This window comes from Mustela nigripes, chromosome 17, assembly GCF_022355385.1.
Source record: "Mustela nigripes isolate SB6536 chromosome 17, MUSNIG.SB6536, whole genome shotgun sequence".
In the NCBI taxonomy this organism is placed as follows: Eukaryota; Metazoa; Chordata; class Mammalia; order Carnivora; family Mustelidae; genus Mustela; species Mustela nigripes.
Genome location: NC_081573.1, coordinates 24,738,487 through 24,761,593, shown reverse-complemented (window position 1 = coordinate 24,761,593; position 23,107 = coordinate 24,738,487). Strand labels below are relative to the sequence as shown.

Below are 23,107 nucleotides of genomic sequence, written 5' to 3'. Positions count from 1 at the left end.
TCTCTTGCTGTGTCTCTCTCTGTCAAATAAATAAATAAAATCTTTAAAAATAATAATAATAATAATAAATGTTCAGAGGTCTTAGAAACTCCTTCCCTCCCTTCTGATGAGTGAACATCAGAAACCAAGTAGATCACCAAAATGAGAATGGTAGATATTGTCATTTTTCATATCCTGTAGAGTTTGAAACAGAGTTCTAAAGAGCAAAGGAGAAGTCATGGGATGATAGGATGTGTTAGCACTCCTAACATGGCAGGCATAGTTTATTTAGTGATATTTTCTATAAATTTTCATTAACATAGGTATGCCATTACTTGGCAGTTTTAAAGCCATCATTATCCCAAGAACAGAGAATTTTATCTTACCTTTGAGTAATGGTAAAAAGTAATTTAGGGTGATGAGCTTAAAACTTGTCACTTAGGGTCATTCAAGGCCAAGAAAGACCTGACTAGGAAAAAGTTTTCAGTTTTATAGAAGCATTAATTGTGTTACATTTCCTTTTTCTTTCAAAGTTTTAGTTAATTATCTAAATGTTTTGTCCTCTGCTTAATAAAGGGTTTAATAGGTGATTATCTATACATTCCTGGTTTAATCTTATTTTAATGCATTCTCATTGATGGTATAAAGCCCTTTTTTAAAGATACATAATTATCTTAACTCAGCATGTTATCAAGCTTTCCCAAGAAGATAAAATTAAACTTAAATGTGGTTAGTTCTTTGGCTCACAGGTAATCAAGTACATTGTATTTCTTACTTTTCATGAATTAATGGTATTTCATAGAAGTTGGTTTTATAACATGGTGTAAAATGAAAATATGGCTGGAGATAGAACAGTTTGTTTTCCTTGATTGAATTTAATTGGTATCCTCAAATATAAATGTATATGACTGGTATTTATGTAAAAAAAATAGAACCAGATGAATCAGTTGTCCAGATAAGTCACCTTGGTAGAATAGACATTTCTTTAATAATGTTTAAAACATTTCAGAAATTCATCTGTAAGAATTGTCTATATGGGGAATGACAGCTAATGCATATGGGATTTCATATGAGAATGATAAAAATAATCTGGAATTTGATAGTGGCAATGGTTGTGTAACCTTGTGAACATACCAAAAACTGCTAAATTGAACACTTTAAAATGGTGAACTTATGGTGTATGAATTATATAGTTCAATAAAAGTAAGTCCATTAAAGAGTCAGGTTTACATAAGTCTCACTGCTTCATATGTACTTTGATTTTGTACACATATTATACTAACCAACCTATTTACTGACCTTAACTATAATGCTTAAGTTCACATTTACTGCTCACATTGAAGATTTACCATCACTGAGGATGACAGAAGACTCAGTAATTTCTGAAAGCATCCACAAAGAGGAATCACAAAAGCACTGTAAGCAATGACACTGAAATAAGTGTAAAGCATCACAAGGAGCTTACCTGAAATAAGTATAAAGCATCACAAGGAGCTTACCTGGAGGATACAACATTTGTGTGTGTTCTGAGATTATTCTTTTATAAAAAGGAGTCCTGTCAACTTGTCACATGGTCTTTTCTCGTGTAACAGTCCAGGCTACTCTAGGCCTTGTGAGGTATCTCACTAGGCAGCCCAGAGAAGTGTTTGTCCTCAGATTCAGAGTGTTACTGGGGGTAAAGTCCTTATCAAGCAGACTATATCTCCACCATTTTCCTTTGCTTCTAACTTATTTGGTCACTTCTAAAATAGAGGAACTTAGGAGAAACAGCATTTAACAGTAAGTTAGTCTTTTAGTATTTATTTTTATTACAAAAGTATTACTTACTAACATTTACTTAAATATTTATTGAGTGCCTATTGTATTGAAGCAATCTTTGAATGCTAACAATATAGTGTGAATAAAAGAGAGAAATTTAGGAAAGATAGGCAATAAGCAAATCAAAAATAGGAAAAACATAGTTCTGAGACTATGCAATGAGTTAAAACAGGTGATATGAGAAAGTGAGTGGTTACTATAGGAAAGCACTGTTTTCTGCTTACTACAGAAATATAGATTCTTATCAAAAGAAATAAAGTAAAACATACCTAAAACCCTGCCTACCCAGAGACAAGTTCCATTATCCTTGCCTATACATCCTTCCAAACCTGCTCTAAGCTTCTGTGTGCTCATGAGTATATGTAAGAGTATGTACATGACATTTTGTTTATATTACAAAACAAGATCATATCATTAATACTGTCTTGTGACATGCTTTTCTACTTTACATATTACAAACAATTTATGTCAAGAATTCTTTTCTTATTTTAATAATTGTAAAACATTCCATTAGGTTAATTTAACCAACCTTCAGTTATTGAATGCTTGCACTGTCTTGTACCATAACTCAAAAAAAAAGTCACATGAGATATCATATGTAGTTTAAGTTCACATATTCAAAAAAATCATTTCTGATATTGAATGACAAGTTTCTCTCCATCACTGAGCTGTTGGTTTGGTTTTTTGTCTTGATCTTTTTATCTGCCCCCGAGGACATTCCACAAGGTAGAATCTTCAACTGTTGATACTAACTACCTTTCTCTCCTGGGCTATTTCATTCAGATTTATAGGACAAGTCATCTTAACTTTTAGGTGAATAACACTCTGATCAGTATCTCACACCTTGTCTTCTCTGTCATATAAATATCCAAACATAATCATACCTCCTTCTCTTTACATCCAACCCTTTCTCCTAATTTTCTTTTTACTGCAAAGATATTACCATGGCCCCAATCATTTTAGGCTAAAACAGTTAAATTATCTTTGTCCTTCACCAAGCAGGTACAGTCCTCTTACACAATGTGATTGCACGCTTCCTTACTTTTCATCATCACTGCCACCTCCCTAGGTCGTCATTTTCTCCTTACCCTGAATTACTTTAGCAGTTTCCTCATTGATTTCTAGGTCCCTGTGTGATAGCCTCTCCATTTCAATTCTACCTGTATCCTCTGGTGCACAAGTATCCCCTCTCCTTTGCCTTCAAAATCTTCGTATTCCACTCTCTTTTCACCCCTTTCTTTATTTAAATAGGTATAAGTCTCTCCAAACTCAGAAAAAAAAAAAACATTTCACCCTTAACCGTCATTCTAGCCCACTCCACTCCTCTAAACCTTTCGTTTAGCCCCAGTGACTTCTATCTAATTGACAGATCCATTGGACACTTCACAGTCTTTATGTTAGTAGATTCCTGCCTACATTTGGTTGTTGATGATTGAGAAGTCTCTTCCACAAGTTCTCTCCTGAGATTTTGGTGTTTCTTAGGGTTCCGTTCTCAGCCCTTCGTTCTCTTCTGCAAGTTCATTGTCTACTTTGACTATTTCAATTTGCCACTTATAAGCTTAGGACTTTTAAATCCCTTTATCTCAACCTTAAAGTTGTGTGTATTTGTGCCTGATGGATCTTCCACTTCTAGGCAACAAGGAGTAATATACCAGCCATGGGCTTGGGTGTTTTAGGCCGCCAGAGTTCCACAGCAATTCTGACTTTAGCCTTCTTACACATGTGCAATTTGAGGCTGAGAGAGATTTAATAATTTATGCAATATCACATGGCAGAAGGGGCAGGGGTAATTTTTGAAACAGGCTCCTGGCTTTAGAGCTGGCTGTTGCAAGCCCAGCTTAACACAGGTTTCTTTCTTCTGAGCATCCAGTTAATGGTTGCCTAGCAGTGTTAACATTGAAATTGAATCCTCACACACCAGAGAGGGTGGGGAAATCATTAAGTTTTGGGATGGGGAAAATGATTTCCAGGAAGCAGAGCAACTTGCCCACAATCATAGCCCCTGTGTGGGGCAGAATTGGGATCAGAGCCTTGACCACTGATTCACAGTGTGGGGCTCTTTGTAGACACGTGGTGGTGCACAGTTCGAATGTTCTTTTCTTTTTTGATGGTGGGGGATTGGTAAGGATGGGCATTGCAGGGGGGGGGGGGGGGGGAAGAAAGGCTTTCCTCAAATGAAACCTTTCTCCGAAGTCCAAAATCTACAATATAATTAGACAAATATATGTTTAGGAATAGCAATAAAGATTTACTACCTGAATGCTCTACCTTTGGCATCCAAACCTGAAATTTTCTTCTCCCCGCTAAACCTATTCTTAGTGTACTGTTTATCTCAGATGGTGGCTCACTTGATTACTCAAATCAGAAATGTGGAGGTCATCCTTCATTTTCCTATCTCTTTCCTCGTTTTCCCTCTCCCTTTCCCGTTATCCAACTCATCTGCCTCCTGAAGTATTAACAAACAACTAAACCAGAACCGGTATAATTTCCCAACCAATTTTTGTTCCTTTGGCATGTGTACATTATAAGTTGTGGTATGTCCATGAATTTCTCACTCTTGAAGTCCAAATATCTAACAAATAAAATGACCATTTCTTTCTTTTCATAATAAAAAACACAAATATCATAATACCTAGAAAGGAGATGTAGTGGCTACCAAATTGGCCAATATATAAGACATCTTTGAATAAAATTTGAATTAAAACATGACAAAATCCTTTCTAACCATTTACTTAACAGGAACTTTTAACAGTCAGTCTTAATCCTATTAAGTTTTGCCTTTCACTCAGCCTAGCTCTACAAAACATGCTTGCTTCCTCCTTGGATTCAAAAAACATTTACTATTTACCCACTGAAACATGTATCCTAGATGCTGTTGGCTAATAAATGTACTGCTTTTACCCAGAATTCAAGTGAACTTTATTCTAGATTTCAAATTTATCACCTCTTTTAAACATCTCCAGTTGTCAGTCTATATTACAGAAATCTCAGTAATTTTTAGTATTTCAAAGTGAAAGTTTTATGTTGTTATATTGACTTAGCTGAGGATTCTGCATTTACCAATAGCTGGCAGCATGGTTTCAGAGGAGCAATTTTAAAATTAAAAAAAATTGTTTTATTTTTAGAGGATTTCTAATAGACGTATTTGGTTTTCTTAACTTTTTCTTCTGTGTGTAGAGCTGTCTTTCTTAAGGTTTATGCAGAAAAATATACATATCCTCAAATTGAAGCTCTTTTCATTCCATATGAGCCCAGGCTGATAATGAAATTGAGGAATTAAGAGAAAGAAAGTTAAGGACAATCTAGAAAAGCAGAACTCACTGGAGATAGAAATGACTAAACTGGACACACAAGCTCTAAGATCAGCCAGGGAGAAAATCAAACTTCAGGTTAAATGATCCATCAGCTACCTTTCTTAATGAGAAATAAGACAGACAAACACAGCATATTAACAACCTAGAATAAACTTTGCTTTCTCAAGTGGTAATGTGCCAAAAAACAACACCAGTTTTATAGACTTGAAAGAGAAATTAAAACCAACCTCAATAGGCTGCATGCTAGATGTGTAAATACCAGTCTATTCAGAGAAGAGACATTTGACATGTGAATTTTACATGTTGTGTCTTAAACAATTCCCATGGGGCTTTTTAATTAAAATTTTCTGTTATTCTTTTTTTTTGTCAATGGCTTTATTGAGATAGAATTCACACACCATACAATTCACCCATTCATTGTCTACTCATTGGCTTTTAGTATATTCACAGAGTTGTGCATCCTTCACCACAATCAATGTTAGAACATTTTTCATTATCCTGAAAAGAAATCCCACTTACCTTAGTCATCAGTCACCAATCTCACCAGCCCTAGGAAACCACTAGTCTGTTTCTCTAGTTTTGCCTATTCTGGACATTTCTTGTAAATGCAATCAAACAATATATAATATTCTATGATTGGCTTGTTCGACTTAGCATAATGTTATCAGGGTTCATCCATTTGATAGCATGTGCCTGTACCTCATTTCTTTCTGTCTTTGAATAAATTCCATTGTATGGATATACCACATTTTATTCATTCATAATATGAATGAACATGATATGTGCATTGTTTCTACCTTGGGACTATTATGAATAATACTACTATGAACATTATATGCAAGTTTTTGTGGAGATGTGTTTTTATTTCTCTGAGGCATACCTAGGAGTTGAATATACTTAGGAATGGAGTGCTATGTGTAATTCTCTGAGGAACTACTTGTTTTCCAAAGTACCGTTTTACTTTCCCACCAGCTGTGTATGAGTGTTCCAATCTTCCCACATCCTTACCAGCATTTGTCCTTTTTATTGTAGCCATCCTAATGAATATGAAATTGTGTTTTGCAGTTTGAGCTTCTTTTCATGTGCTTATTGGCCATTGTGTGTATCTTCAATAACTGTTCATTTAGATCCTTTGCCCACATTTAAAATTGAGTTATTTGCTTTTGTATTATTGAGGTACAAGAATTATTTATATATTCTACAGACAAGTCCCTTGTCAGATAAATGATTTGCAAGTTTTCTGTCTTGCCGAGTCATCTTTTTACTTTCTTGATGGTGTCATTTGAAGCACAAATGTTTTTCATTTTGATGATATCGTTTAGTTTTTCTTTTGTTGCTTGTGTTTTGGTTTTTCTCATGAAGGAGTACCATCTATTTTAAAAAGCTTTATTGAGGTTTAATTGACACAAAGTAAAGTGCACATCTTTGAAGTGTATACATTGATATGTTTTAACATATACCACCTATGCAAATAATACTAAGATCAAGATAAAGAGCATATACAGAACTCAAAAAAGTTTCTTTTTAATCCTTGGCAATCTACCCTTCCATTCCTTCCACCCTTCTACCGTTTCCTCATCCCACAGGCAACCACCAGTTTTCCTTTTGTCACTGTAGATTAGATTGCATTTTCTACTATTTTATGTCAATGACATCATAGGTTGTATGCTCTTTATGTCTGGGCTCCTTCACGCAGCATTTAGTATTGAGGTTCATCCATACTGTTACATGTTTATTGATGCTCATGGCTGAGCAGTATTCACTGTACAGATATATCATAATTTGCTTGTTATATCCATTTCCATGTTGCTAGACATTAGGTTTTTGTCAGTTCTGGTTATTACAGATAATCTGGTATGATCATTCTTGTAAAAGGCATTGTGTAGACAGGAGCTTTTATTTGTCTTGGGCAAATACCAAGAAATGGAATATCTGGTCTTTGGGAAGGTGTGTGTTTAACTTGTTAAGAAAACGCCAAGCAGTTCCAGTTGGTTTGCGTTTTCAACATTGGCATGGTCAGTCTTCTTAATTTCAGTTATTTTATTTGTAGTGTAGCCCTTTGTAGTGTTAATTTCAATTCCTCTAATAGCTGATGATTTTGTGACACCTTTTCATGTAATTATTTGCTTTTCATAGATCTTTAATGAAATGTCTGTTCAAATCTTTTGCCCATATTTTATTTGGGATATTTGTTTTCTTAATTGAGTTTTGAAAATTCTTTATATACAAATCCTTTACCATTATTATTTGCAAATATTGTTTTCATCTCTGGCTTATCTCTCTATACTCCAGGCAGTGTGCTTAATTTTTTAAAAGTCTGTCAGTTTTTCTCTTATGGATTATGATTTTTAGTGTCATATCTAACAAATCTTTACCTAACTACAGCCACAATGAGTTATGTCCTCCCTTAGAAATTTTCTTAGAAGTCCTATATTTTACATTTAGGTTTATGATCCATTTTGAGTTAATATTTCTATATAGTACAAGATACAGATCCAAGTTTATGTTTTTGTAAATTGTTCCAGAACCATTTGTGGAAAAGAATTCCTTAAAAAAAAAAAAAAGAAGAAGAAGAAGAAAAGGAAGGAATTAATTCATTTTCTACTCAATTGCTATTAAACTTGATTGATGAAAATCAATTGGCCATATGTGTGTCAGTGGGTATATTTCTTCACTCTATTCTGTTCCAATAATCTGTTGTTCATCTTTGCATCAATACTAGAATGGTTTGACTGTTGTTTATTTATAATGAGTAGTAAATTTAGATAGTGTATGTCCTCCAACTTTATTCTTTTTCAAAGTTATTTTGGGTATTTTAGATCTTTAGTATTTTCTATGAATTTTAAACTATTTTCAAATCTTCCACCCAAAAAATTTTGTTTAAAGTCTGCAGAGATTTGGATTGATATGGCAGTATTCCTCCCCTTTATCCATGGGGACTGTGTGCCAAGACCCCTGATGGATATCTGAAATTGCTGATGGTATTGAACCATATGTACTGTTTTCCCTGTACATGCATAACTATGATGTTTAATTTCTAAATTAATCACAGTAGATTAACAGTAACAATTAATAATAAAATATAATTATAATAAAGTATAATAAAGCTTATGTGAATATGGTCTCTGCCTCTCAAAATATTTTATTGTGCTATACTCACCCTTCTTGTGATAATGTAAGATGACAAAATCCCTATGTGGTAAGTTGAAGTGAAATGAATAATGTAGACATTGTGATGTATTGTTAGGCTACAGTTGAGCTTTTAATATATGTGAGAAGTAGGTTCATCTCCTCCTGGACCACAGTTGACTAGGAGTAACCAAACCACTAAAAGTGAAACTGTGGATAAGGGACAACTTCTGTACACTGACTTTGTAAATCTATACAGGGATAGTTCACATCGTAACAATATTGAGTCTTTGGACCCATGAACTCTCTGTCTGTGTGTTTGTGTATATATGTTTCTGTTTATTTTTTCACCAGTGGTAAGATCATTCCTACTTTTTAGTTTCAATTGCAGATTATTGTTTGCTAATATATAAAAATACAGTTGACTTTTGTATATTAAACTTGAGTTCTGCTACCTAGCTCAACTTACTAATTCTGTAGTAGGTTTTTTTCTAGATATAATAGGGTTTTCTAAATAGGAGGTCATATAATTTATGAATAAAGATAATTTCAGTTCTCTCTAATTTGGATGCTTTTTATTGTTTTTCTTGTCATTCACAATGGCTAGAACCTACAGTACAATGTTGAATGGAAATGGTAAAAGCAGACATCCTTGTAGGGGCCTGGGATCGAGTCCCGCATGGGGCTCTCTGCTCAGCAGGGAGCCTGCTTCTCCTCATCTCTCTCTCTGTCTGTCTCTCTGCCTATTTGTGATCACTCTCTCTGTCAAATAAATAAATAAAATCTTTTAAAAAAAGAAAAGAAACAAGTATCTTAGAAGAACAACATCCAGTCTTTCATCATTAGTATGATATTGTAGGTTTTCTGTAGATGTCCTATATCATGTTGAGAAGGTTCCTTCTGTTCCTAGTTTGCTGAGAGTTTAGATCTGAAATGGGTAGGGGATTTTGCCAAATAATTTTTCCATCTTATATTGAGATGATTGTATGGTTTTCCTATTTTTATTAATCTGCTGAATCACACGGATTTATTTTATTAAAGCAACTTTGCATTCCTGCAATAAACCCTAGTTGCTCATAATTTTATCTTTTTTATGTACCCATACAGTCTTCTCTTTGCAGGGTACTTTGGTCTCTGAAACATATCAGAACCATGTCCTCTCTTTGCATGGTTGTCTGGCAAATCATGAAGCAGAGACATGGTTCCAAAATGCACAAGTTTCAGTGGACACTGTACCATGCAAAGCAAAATCCAAATGTACTATTAGATTCTATTTACTCAAATTTTGTTAAAATACTTCTGTCTGTGTTCATGAGGAATATTAGTCTGTACTTTTCTTGTGATGTGTAATATTCCTGTTTAATGCAGTATCAGAGAATGAGTTGGGAAGCATGTATCCCTCATATATTTTCTGAGAAGTTTGTGTAGAATTGGTATTATTTCTTCTCTAAATATTCAGCAGAATTCATAAGTGAAGTCATCTGGGCCTGGATTTTTTTTTTTTTTTCAGATTTTATTTAGAAGATACAAAACTACAATTTCAATTTCTTTTTTTATCCCATTTCATCTTCAATGTGCTTTGGTAACTTGAGAGCTCCAAGAAATTTGTTCATTTTGTCTAACTTGTCAGTTATATTGGTACAAAGTTTTTTTTTTTTACATTCCTTTATTATCTTTAATACCAGTAAACTCTGTAGTGGTGTTACCACTCTCTTCACCATAGCTGTACTTAGTGTCTTCTCCCATTTCAATTGAAGATTTTTGGGTTTTAAAATTTTCTTCACAAAGAACTATCTTCTGGTTTCATTCCTTTTTCTCTGTTGTTTTTGTTTTCTACTTCATTTCTTTCCTCTGTGTTATTATTTCCTTTCTTCTGCTTATTTCACATTTCATTTGCTCCTCTATTTCCAGTTTCTTAGGCAAGACTCTGAGGTCATTGTTTTGAGGCTTTTCTTTTTTTCTAATAAAGTACTTCGTGCTATAAATTTGCCTCAGAAATCTATTTTAGTGACCTACTGCAAATGCTTGATATGTTGTATCTTCATTTTCATCAAGTTCAAAGTACTTTGTAATTTCCATTTGATTCCTACTTCTACTTACTAATAGATATTTAGTAGTAGTATTTCATTTAATATTCAGTTTGGAGATTTTTAAGTTATTAATTTCTTTTTTCAGCTTTATGAGATGTAACTTACATATAACATTGTGTAAATTTAAGGTGTATAGTGTGACAATGAACATATCATCATGCATGTATATTGCAAAAAGTTTACTGCATTAAGGTTAGTTAACATCATCTGACATAATTACCATTTTCTTCTTTATGTCGTTATAGTGAGAACATTAAAGCTTTATTCTCATAACAACAACTTGCAGTATGCAGTATAGTATGGTTAACTGTAGTTAACCATGCTGTACATTGGATCCCCTGAATTTAATCATCTTATAACTGAAAATGCCATCCCTGGTAACCCCCATGTTACTCTCTAGGTTCAGTGTTTTAATATTCTACCTATAAGATCGTATAGTGTTTGTCTTTTTATATCTGCCTTATTTCACTTATCATATTGTCCTCCAGGTTCCTCCATGTTGTTTCAAATGTGTCTTTTTTGAAGCTGAGTAATATTCCAGTGTACAGACACACATATACACATATGCACACCACATTGTCTCTACCCATCATCAATTGATGGACATTTAAACTATTCTTTATTTTGGCTGTTGTAGATATTACTGCAGTGAACATGGAATTTCAAATATGTCTTTGAGATTATGATTTTAGTACCTTTTAATGTACACCCAAAAAGTGGGTTTGCTGTATCATATGATAATTCTGCATTTAATTCTTCTGAAGAACCCTCATAGTGCTTGCAACAGGGGCTGTACCAATTTATACTACCACCAGCAGTGTTGTGTTTCCCCCTTTATGCCTTTATTTGAATTAGGTGAGCATTTTTTAAGATTATACTTTGTCTTTTTGTTAAATTATTAACTATAAATCTTGCCATTTTACTGGTTGAGTCTTTAACTCATCCCAGTCCATCTTCAAACAATATTGTGCCATTCACTTACAGTTGAAGAACCATATAACAGCACATTTTCATTTCTCCTCTCCCAGCCTTGGTGCTGCCATGTTTAATTATCAGTTTTCTTTAAAGAGATTTCAATAATAAAAACTATATGTTTTTTACTTTTCCACATATTTAACATTTTCACTGCTCTTCATTCCTTTGTGTAAATGTAGTATTCATCTGGTTTCATTTCCCATCTGATGATGGACTTACTTTAACATTTCATACAGTGCCATGAAGAAAAATATTGACATAAATGACTATGTCATATTATAAATTTGTCAGTGAAGAACACCATAAATTCTTAAAATAAAAAGCCGGGACAAAATGTTTGCAATCTATGAGTAATAACATCACATATAATAAAATATCAACAAGAGCAGATACTGAATGTATGCTGTGCTATGTTTGGGGCACTTTATGTAACTCTTTATCATGTACTTTCTCATTTAATCCTTACAACAGCCATTTAAATTAATACACTATTTTTGTCCTTATGTTGCAAATAATGATATAAGAATAATAGGTAAAATGTTAATACCACTAACACTCAGAGATGTCCTAAAAATCAGTAATTGAAAAAATATACTCAAGTGCCAATTCCCAGAAGAAATACAAATAGCTGATAAATATAAAAATAATACTCTGGGGGACGCCTGGGTGGCTCAGTTGGTTGAGCAGCTGCCTTCGGCTCGGGTCATGATCCCGGCGTCCTGGGATCGAGTCCCACATCAGGCTCCTTGCTCGGCGGGGAGTCTGCTTCTCCCTCTGCCTCTGCCTGCCATTCTGTCTGCCTGTGTTCACACTCTCTCTCTCTCTGACAAAAAAAAAATAATAATAATAATACTCAGGGACGCCTGGGTGGCTCAGTCAGTTAAGCATCTCTCTCTTGGTTTCCACTCAGGTCGTAATCTCCTGGTCCTGAGATCAAAGTCCACGTCACAGCTCTGCGCTCAGCTTGGGAGTCTGATTGGGATTCTTTCCCTCCTCCTCTTTTCACCCCACTCCCATGCCTCCACCCACTCACACACCCACTCTTTCTTTCTCTCAAATAAATAAATAAAATTTAAAAAAATATATTTTTTTAAATTTTATTTATTTATTTGAGAGAGAGAGCATGAGAGGGGAGAAGGTCAGCGTGAGAAGCAGACTCCCCATGGAGCTGCAGCCTGATGTGGGACTCAATCCCAGGACTCCAGGATCATGACCGAGGCAAAGGCAGTTGTCCAACCAACTGAGCCATAATCAGAAGAATGAGATTTTTTAAGCTACCCAGCTGACAAATATAAGAAGCAATGATATTAATATTGGCAATATATGGAGGATATATTCATACATTACCAGAAGTACAAATTGGTACATTTTTTTAAAGGACCATTTAGCTTTACCTATGGACTTTTAAAATATGCATATTCTTTGACCAATGACTATCATTTGGAAACCTTTGTACAAATTCCCAAGGGCAAATAGTATATGTGTGTGAATGTGTGGTACACTGTAATGGATAATGATTGAACACTGTCTATCAAAAGCAGGGTGTTAAAACTAGTGATGGCTTAACCATATTGTGTAGTATCCATTGAAAAGAACTCACATGTGGAGAACCAGGTAATTTGATGGGCTGCTGCTGGGATTTATAAACTAGTACCACTTCTCTGAGGGGACTTTTCAAAATGAATATCAGAAATTCTCATTCAGATGATACCCCTTTGCCCTGTTATGCTGTATTATTGAATGTAAAGAAATAAGTTGCAGAAAAATCTGTGTTGTAGAACCCAAACGGGTTTCTTTAAGGCTATATATACTTACATATTTATGTATTCATATATATACTTACATATTTATGTATTCCCAGAAGAAGGTTGAGAAAGATATATACCGAATAATAATGATTATCCCTGGAAATGATGAATTTTATTTTTTAAATGTCTCCCATTACTTGAATTTCACAATAACTTTGTAAGTTTTGAAAAAAAAAAAAACAGTTTTTAAAAAGATAAACTGCTTGTAATTGCCAATAACACATCAAGAGACAGACTCAAAAGAAGCAAGATCATTTCTCCTCATGGGTTTCCAACCCAATGGATCAAGATTCTTCCTTCCTGTGGTTAAGTGGAATTTTATTTATAAAAGGGAGATATTGGGCTCTGCATGTAGGGTTCAAAAACACTTAGCTGAAATTTTACAGACTCCCAAGTTCCATAGTGCAAAACCAAGATAGTGAGCAATGAGACAAGAACCATGGTGCATGGCATTTATAATCTTTACAAACTCAGATCAGAAATTAAAATGACATTTTAAATTGTACAACTACAATTAGTTTCAGTTGTCAGTTGTATTCTGTATTTAAACTTGCAGCCATAGTTCTAATAATGAAATCCATGCACTTTGAAAAGGGAAGTTAGTGGGGCACAGTGACTCAAAAGGTTGGCCAGTATAATACATTAGTTACAGAAGATTGTAGAAAAGCTGCCTTTATCACATGTTCTCATGTTTTAATATAATCTCCTAATAACCGAATAGAAGATTCTTCATTTCTGTGAAATATCTTGTAAAATTCTTCAGCTAAAAAAGTAAGATGGTTAAATTACCTGGAAATTATATTAGGCCTTGAGCAAAGTCCCTTCAACATTTTTCAGGTAATTATTATAATCTGGGAGTTCTTTTTTCTCCTTTGTTAATGATTTGTTCTTAGGACTAGTTGTCTTGGAATTTTTATCTAGAAAAGTAATTTAAAGTCAATCATATATTTGGTATATTATGCAGATTTCAAGTTTTATACATAGGTTCCCTTACTGTATTATAAACACTAGGAAATTTTCTTTATAATAGAGCTTTTTTCTTTTATAAATTGTCCAGACCTAAAGTAATATTTATATATAAAATATGAAAACATCCCAAATGAAGTTTCTTTTTAGTTTTATTTAAAATAATTATTAGAGGGGCACCCAGGTGACTCAGTCACTTAAGCGTCTGACTCTTAATTTCAGGTCATGATCTCATGATCCTGAGATCGAGCTCCACATCAGGCTCTGTGGTGGATGCGGAGCCTCTTTAAGCCTCTTTAAGTCTCTCTCTAACTCTGCCCCTCCCCTTCCCCACTCACCCTCTCTCAAAAATAATAATTGTTATTAGATAAAATTGAGCAGTAGTAAAATTTAACACTTAATCTATTATTTTTTGTATAAGTAGAGGGAAGTAAAGGACTGTGTACACTGGGAAATGCCTATTATAGGAACCATTACATAAAATCACACTGCAGAAATTACTCCCTATTTCTAGAGGAAATATTTTTGCATGGCATGGTATTACACTATAGAAATAAGAATGATGATAATACAAACACTTTTACTGAGATAACTGGATGATAGGAATTATTCTAAGTACTTCACATTCAGTATTTTTTTTTCAGTATTTCATTTTTTACAACAATCCTGTAAGTACTCTTATTACTCAGTTTAGAAATAAGGAGATGAGTCTCCAGGAAATTAATTTACTCAAGGTCATATAGCTGCTAAAGGACTGTCGGGATTTGAATCCAGGTACTCCGCCTCCAGAATCTAAGCTTATAACCACTTTTCCTACAGAGTAGCATCTAAGAGGGAGGACTACATAACTATGAAAATTACAATGCTTTTGTCTGAGAGAAGCTCAGCAATATCCACCCTACTGCCTGTCTGGAAGTTGAAATTGTATTATTATGGATTTGCTACTTGGGGTTTCCAAGACTTAGGGATATCAGGTGGTTCCATGTAAAATGCATATACTCACCTGAAGAGCTATACACATTGGAAGGTATAATGACAGTGTCCAGGAACTCAATAATGAAACCACAGGGCCAATGACTGAATTAGCAAGAGAGGAAGAAAGGATAGACCTGAAACCTCCATGTAAAAGGAGAGAGGCCAGCAACTAGGTAACCTTAGAGAATTTTTGCCAAAGGCTCACATAGGATAGCCAACAATTTAATTTTTGCATGATACAGTACAATTATCAGTAAAATGTAAGGGTTTTTTTTTTTCATATCATTTCCACTATATGCTATTTATCATCTCTGATTCTAGGAAATACATCACAGCTGATACTAGACAGAACTGATGTGTTCTATTAACTAAATGCCTTTCCTTTATCTTACAGCAATCAGCAGGCCTTTTTACTAGAGAATGTTCCTTGCAACAATGCAAGCTGTGAGGGGGCACATCGTATGTTTAAAGTCTACTGGGAGCTGATGGACCTAAATCAAATCAGAGATGCCATGGTTGCCACCTTCTTTGACATTTATGAAGATGTGAGTTCAGAGCTCTCTTCTGTGTTTGGAGTCTAATTGCCATCCACTTCATCTCACTTTCACTTCACCCTATTTGACCAGAAAATGTAGATGAGATAATGAAAGCAAATGAGTTAATTAAAGAAAGCCCCTTTTAATGTTAAATGGCACAGGGAACAAATTTATTGACACTACTAGCTGATCAGTACAGTGAAATATGAAAATGCCTTTATCTCATTTTGTGCTATTTAGATTAACCACTAGAGAATCATGCTCTGAGGCTGGCAAATGTGCATGTGCACCAGTAGACAAAAGCATAGCCAACAGTGAACCTATACAAGATCATAGAAGAGTGAATGCAGTACCCCCTTTTAACTTTGTGAACTAGAAGTAGCATCTATTTCCACAGATGCCTGTGACTCCATCTTCAGTTGCCAAGTGATAATGAAAGGCCCTCAGGGCCCTGGTTTCCTCCATTCTAATGTGAAAAGCCAGTTTACCACTCAGAAAAATAACAAATTCTGATAAAAATATGTTGAATTCTAGGGTTAATATATCACAGTACATCCTTATAAAATAATTATTTTTAAAAATTCACTGTCCGTGAGGACATTTATATCTCCTCCTAACATAATTTTTGGTTTTGGTTTGGTTTGGTTGTAACATTTTCAGTTTTGTCTTGTTGTGTTGCAGCAGACTGATTCTCAATTATATGAATTGTCCATGTTCCTGTTTTCCTCTTTCTGCTACCAAATCTCATGTTATTTCACTTTTTATTAACACTTGACAAACATGAAAGTAATTGACAAAAATACCGTAAGGGGAAAAATCAAGAAATTTGACTACAAATAATTTTGTGGGGGGAGGGGGAGAGCAAAGGGAGAGGAAAGAATCCTAAGCAGGGCTCCATGCCCAGCACAGAGCCCAGGACAGGTCTTGATCTCACAACCCAGATATCATGAACCTGAGCCCAAATCAAGAGTCAGACACTTACCTGCCTGAGTCACCCAAGCACCCCTACAAAGAGGCTTTTAATTACTTTTAATTACTGTACATAAAAAAAATTAAATGAAATTTTACTGTTTTTAAATCTGGGAAATAAATTTACTATGAAAGAGTCAAATAGTATCTTTAATATAAAAAGTGTTTATACAAACTGATGCAAGTCCCCAAAAAACTCCCACTGAAGAAACAGAACATGGTCAATTTACAGAAAAAACATGTGTGGGTAATACACAAAAGAAAATGATAAATGATCAATATCAGTAAGAATCAGTATAATGGGGGTGCCTGGGTGGCTCAGTGGGTTAAAGCCTCTGCCTTCGGCTCTTGTCATGATCCCAGGGTTCTGGGATGGAGCCCCACATGGGGCTCTCTACTCAGCAGGGAGCCTGCTTCCCCCTCTCTTTCGGCCTACCTCTCTGCCTACTTGTGATCTCTGTCAAGTAAATAAATAAAATCTTTAAAAAAAAATAAAAAAAAGAATCAGTGTAATGGACTGCATTTGTGGTGAACATAGCATAAGGTATACAGTTGAGTCATTATGTTGTACCCCTGAAACTAATGTAATACTGTATGTCAAGTATACACAAAACAATTTTAATATGTAAATAAATCATCAGTAAAGTAGAAATTTAAATTTAAATATGAGCATAGCTTTTCCCTCCCCAATAAAATGAGCAAAATGTCCTTCTTTTTTAGGGAGAAATAATGTTAATATGTCATGGTCACCAGGGCAAATTTAAAAAGTGCTCTCTTCCTCTGATGGTTGAAAACAATTTAGCAGTCAATTTCATAGTTCTTTAAAAATTCATGAAGGAGGGCGCCTGGGTGGCTCAGTGGGTTAAGCCGCTGCCTTCGGCTCAGGTCATGATCTCAGGGTCCTGGGATCGAGTCCCGCATCAGGCTCCCTGCTCAGAGAGCCTGCTTCCTCCTCTCTCTCTCTCTCTCTGCCTGCCTCTCTGCCTACTTGTGATCTCTCTCTGTCGAATGAATAAATAAAATCTTTAAAAAAAAAAAAAAATTCATGAAGGAGTGCCTGGGTGGCTCAGTCAGTTAAGCATTCAACTCTTGAATTCCGCTCAGGTCATGCATCTCAGATCATGCATGGCAATCCACGCTCAGCAGGGAGTCTGCTTGAGTTTCTTCCTTTCCCTCTGCCCCTCCCCCTGCTTGCACACTCTCTCTTTTTCTCTAAAATAAATAAGTAAATCTTTTTTAAAAAAATAAAAATACATGCAACTATTACCAGAAGGAAATATACAAAAATGATAATACTTATCTCCAGAGATTAAAATTACAGATTTTTTTTTCATTCTGTTTATAGTTTACTATTTTAAGGTTTGGGGTTGTTTGGCGTGGTTTTTGTTTGTTTTGTTTTTTGGTTTTTTTTTTTATTTGACAGAGAGAGATCACAAGCAGACAGAGAGGCAGGCAGAAGGAGAGGGGGAAGCAGGCTCTCTGCCGAGCAGAGAGCCCAAAGCGGGCTTGATCCCAGGGCCCTGAGATCATGACCCGAGCCGAAGGTAGAGGGTTAACCCACTGAGCTACCCAGGCGCCCCGGGTTTTTCTTTTTTTAAGTTTATATGTGAATTCCAGTTAACATTTAGTGTAGTAATAAATTCAGGTATACAATATAGTAATTCAGTAATTCCTTACAACATGCAGTACTCGTGACAAGTGCACTCCTTAATCCCCATATCCCCATCACCTATTTCCCCCACCCCCACCCACATCCTCTCTGGTAACCATCAGTTTGTTCTCTAGAGAGAAGAGTCTGTTTCTTGGTTTGCCTCTCTCTCTTTCTTAAGGTTTTATATTTTTTAATAGTATTTTTATTTTAAACATCAAGTTGAATAAGGTTTATATTACATGATGACCATGCATGTATTTTCATTATTTTTTCAGTTGCTGGTTTGTTCTTACAACTTTTGTGTATTTGTTTTCCAGGGAATCTTGGACATTGTAGTACTAAGTAAAGGATATACAAAGAATGATTTTGCCATCCATACACTAAAAAATAACTTTGAAGCAGATGCTTATTTTGTTAAAGTGATTGGTGAGTATTTGTTTTATATGTTTTATTATTAATTTATTAACACTTAATTTTGTATTCTCTCTGTCAATGCAAATTCTCCAAAGAATAAGAACAGACTCCTACATAACCTATATACAACTCTCTGAATCAGGAAATCAACTTTGTTATACTACCATCATATATACAGACCCTGTTCAAATTCTTCAAATGTCCCAACAATGATTTTTTTCTGTTCCAGGATTTTATCCAGCAATTCCTATTGCATTTCATTGTAACATCTTTGCAGACTTCTTCAGTCTGCAACAATTGCATTTCAGGTCCTTACCAATTTTAAAGAATACAGGTTTCATTCTGTAGCATAACCCTGTTTTCTCTTCCTCTACTCAGGTCATACATTCTTTGCAGAAATTCCATTGCATGGAATTGCTGTGTACTTCTCGTGCATTTTATCAGGAAGCATGTGATGTTGGCCTGTTATACCATCATAATGTTAATCTTGATCTTTTGGTCATCTTATTGACCACCAGGTCTTTCCACCTTAAGTTCACTATTTCCGTCTTTGTGTTTGCTTTCTCTGAGATAGTTATCAAACAGTGATTCTCTATTTCCAACATTCCTTCTACATTTTAGTTGGCATTGTACTATATCTTTCTCTTCCATGTATTTATGTATTCATTTATCATATATATGTGTTTCATTATTATATTTATTATATGTATTTATTCATATTATATTCAGTACATAAAATCATTTAATGTTCAAAGTGTTCCCAATAGAAGCAGTAGAAGCTCCTTCACACTGGCTCCTGTATCTTTTTGACATGTTTTCTGGGATAGAAAGATACTCGAGATTCATCTTATACCTCCCTTTCCCTAAGTCTAGAATCTGACGTCTCTCCAAGGAGCCCTGTTACCTTTTATAGTGGATGGTATTTAAAAACCAAATTCTAGATTCTCAGTGTGCTGATTCTACTGAGTGTCATTTCTTCTAGCTTTTCCCAATGGACAGAGCTAGGAAATACAGATACGGCTTCACATACACAACACAGAAATATACCCATCTATAACTGTATGTATGTATATATGTATACGTACATTTACTTACAATAAAACCATGAATTTATGCCCTTACTTCCATTTCTAATCTAACATAGCATTTCAAGGGTTCTTTCTAGTCATTTCTGTCTATAGGTATCTTCTCTAGCAGTGAGAAACTCAGCTTCCACTTTCCTCAGTATATTTACTTCAATTTTCTCATTATTTCCTATTTCCAACTGGCATCCATGTTACCATAGAGATCCTGTACATTTTCTGTTAAGTGTATGATTAAATTTTTTATTTTCTTTGAAGTGATTACAAGTACTGTGTTTTTAAGTTTGGTTTCCACATGTTTGTTTTTAATAAATAGAAATAGTTGATTTTTGTGTGTTCCTCTTGTATACTGTAACCTTGCTCATTTATTGATTCTAGGAGGCTTTTTTAAGATTCGATAGGATTTTCTACTTAGACAATTACATGGAAACCTCTGATTTCTTCTTCCCAATCTATGCCCTTTTTTTCTTCTGGCTAAAATTTCCATTACTGTGTTAAATAAGATTGGTGCCAGTGGACATCCTTGCCTTGTTTCTGATCTTGGGGGAAAGCATTCCATCTTTCACCATTAAGTATGATATTATCAGTAGGTTTTTGTATTTCTGCATTATGTTAAGTAAGTTTACCCTGTTTCTGCTTTGCTGAGAGTTTTATCATGAATTGCTGTTGGAAGGTAACTGTGTTTGTGTTACTATTATTATAGTTGACACTAAGACAGCCATCAAGACAGTCATTTGTTAATTGTTAATGAAGTGACACATGTATTTATAAATAACAGAAAATGTAATTTTCCTTTCTAACCAGCATATTCATCCTACTTTGAGTGAACTAAGAGTCACTCCCATCTTCATTACTATCACAATCTCAGAATATTGATATTCTACCCATTTCTACACTTTTTATCTATATGATTGCAGGCACTCCTTTGCCATTCTGAAGGAGGTATTACTTGGCTATTTTAGAGCTAAAAAAAGATTAAACTTTGCTGAATATTTGGCTTGCTATTAATGTATCTACTTTCAAGTGTATTTTTTTTCCTCAGCAGTTTTCCTTCACCTTTAATCCTCTTCTCATCTGAAAGATAAGGAATCCTTAAAATTTTTGCTAACCCTAAATGTATGTGTAATTAGAATAATCTGATTCAATTCACTGAATTGAAACAAGCACTGTTGAAATAAGTACAGTTTGGAATTTGATCTTCTTCAGATAAATAACTAAGTCTAGTATAGTCATTGACTAATGCAAACTCTAGTTGCCTTGGGAAGATTCAGCTGAAGCATACATCTCAATGTATCTGTTCTATGCCCTTGGATCATTAGGATCAGCCTTCATAAATGACAGCACACTCCTAGTTCCCATTTACTTTAATATAACACGTAATCTCTTCTCTACCCCCAATTCCATTCATTCCAGGATATTTGAGAAGCACTCTGAAATCCAGACTTATTTACTATGGTCACCTGCTTAACATCTTTCTCTCAGAGGGTATTATTAGTATTCTAAACAACTTGAGATTAGTGTCCATGTCTTATTTGTCTTTGATTACGGAATGCCAAACACAGAGCCTGGCATATAGGAGGCCTTAGGAAATTCATGTTAAATGTATGGCCAGGTACTTTTCAAGGCATGGATTGGCTATCTTATCTTAATTTAAAAGTATTACCTCTAGTACCGAGGCAACATTTGATGCCTCAGACCCCATGTTCTGTCTCTAGGAAACATTCTACCAAAATATGAAACTCGAATTCAAGGACATATTCCCACCTTTACCTGTTTTGTGATGCTAGAGCTATAGGTAGTCAGTAGTTCATTTCCAGGAAAGAGAAGATTGAGCCTTAGTGAGTGAGTTACCTACCCTTGCTTAAGTTCTCAGGTCTACCTATATTCAGGATTCTCTGTGACTAGAAAATAACTTACTTACTTGGATGGCTCAGTCAGTTAAGTGTCTATCTTCAGCTCAGGTCAGGATTGCTGAGTCCTAGGATCAAGCCACATATCAGGCTCAGGGAACCTGCTTCTCCCTCTGCCCCTCCCTGCCCGCTTGTGTGTGCGCTCTCTCTCTCTCTCTCTTTCTTTCTCTCTCTCATTCAAATAAAAAAGCAAAATCTTGGGGGAAAAAAAAAAACACTTAATCTAAGAAACAAACTGAGGGTTTTGGAGGGGAGAGGGATGGGGAATTGGGTGAGCCTGGTGGTGGGTATTAAGGAGGGCATGTATTGTGTGGAGCACTGGGTGTGGTGCATAAACAATGCATCTTGAAATACTGAAAAAAATTTAAATTAAATTTAAAGGAATCCAAAATTTATCCATGATAAAATAAGTAAATAAATAAATAATAAAAATTTTAAGAAATAAAAAAAAAATAACTTACTTAATTTCCCAGGCTTATAAACCAAAAATGTACAGAAAAAATATTATGCATTAAGAGAGGGGCTCTCATGACCTTTATGAGATCCTATGAAAATAACCTTTTTGTTCCAACCTAGAATAAATGTTGTTTCAAAAATTTATATTAAAACTCAATAATTCTCTTTCAAAGTATTTTTTTTCTGTTTAATGAGAAAGCTATAGGATTTGTGTCCTTGATTTGAGTTTTGCCAATGTACTTCAAAGAAACTATTGTATCACATTTAAAGATTTCAAAAAAAAAAAATCTATTGCTTAGTTCATCTAAATGTGAAATATTTATGTGTGTGGCTGTACAGATTGAAGAGTAATGCTTCCTAGAATAGACATTACTTATTGAGTAATAAGGAATTCTAGTGAAATAGATACTAATTTGTATATGGTTAGGACAAATCAAGTTCACCCTGCACTCAACAGGTTCTTTTATTCCAGCCTTAAAACTGCTTTCATATTTAAAATTAGTTGTTTTGTAAAGCTTGAAAAAATATGCTTGAATTTTTATACTATACTCACAAATTTGTTAGTTAACATAAGGGCATATGATGCTGTTACTTTCCTTGTATGCACCTTTAGACTCTCCTAGAGCAGAGGTCATCAGTCATGTGAAATAGAAGTAAATTGGAGCATAAAAGATTTTCCTACAGTGGAATTCAGATCCCCAGTTGTAATCATAATCATAATAATGCTAAAGAGAGAAAGCAGTTTCTCAGTATGAAGTAGAATCTGGTCTCACACTTTGTTTATATTGATCCCCTGGAAATTGTCCATGTGAAAAATGCATACATATAATTTAGGATATACAGTCCTTCCTTGATATTTATTCATTTATATATTTTTTTTAATTTTTTTTTCAGCTGCAAAGAGTATTTTATTTTATTTTTTTTTTAATTTTTTTTGAGCTTTTTTTTTTTTTAATTAATTTTTTATTTTTTATAAACATATATTTTTATCCCAAGGGGTACAGGTCTGTGAATCACCAGGTTTACACACTTCAC

General features: G+C 34.5%; 1 protein-coding gene across 1 annotated transcript in view; it reads left to right on the top strand.

Annotated features, from left to right (window-relative positions):
• Positions 1 to 23,107, top strand: part of ITFG1 (integrin alpha FG-GAP repeat containing 1) — a 310,112-nt gene that overhangs the window by 184,578 nt on the left and 102,427 nt on the right. Inside the window, exons 11-12 of the mRNA XM_059383282.1 lie at positions 15,449 to 15,599; positions 18,528 to 18,636. Of these exons, the coding sequence (XP_059239265.1) occupies positions 15,449 to 15,599; positions 18,528 to 18,636 (260 nt within the window). The remainder of the gene's footprint in view (positions 1 to 15,448; positions 15,600 to 18,527; positions 18,637 to 23,107) is intronic.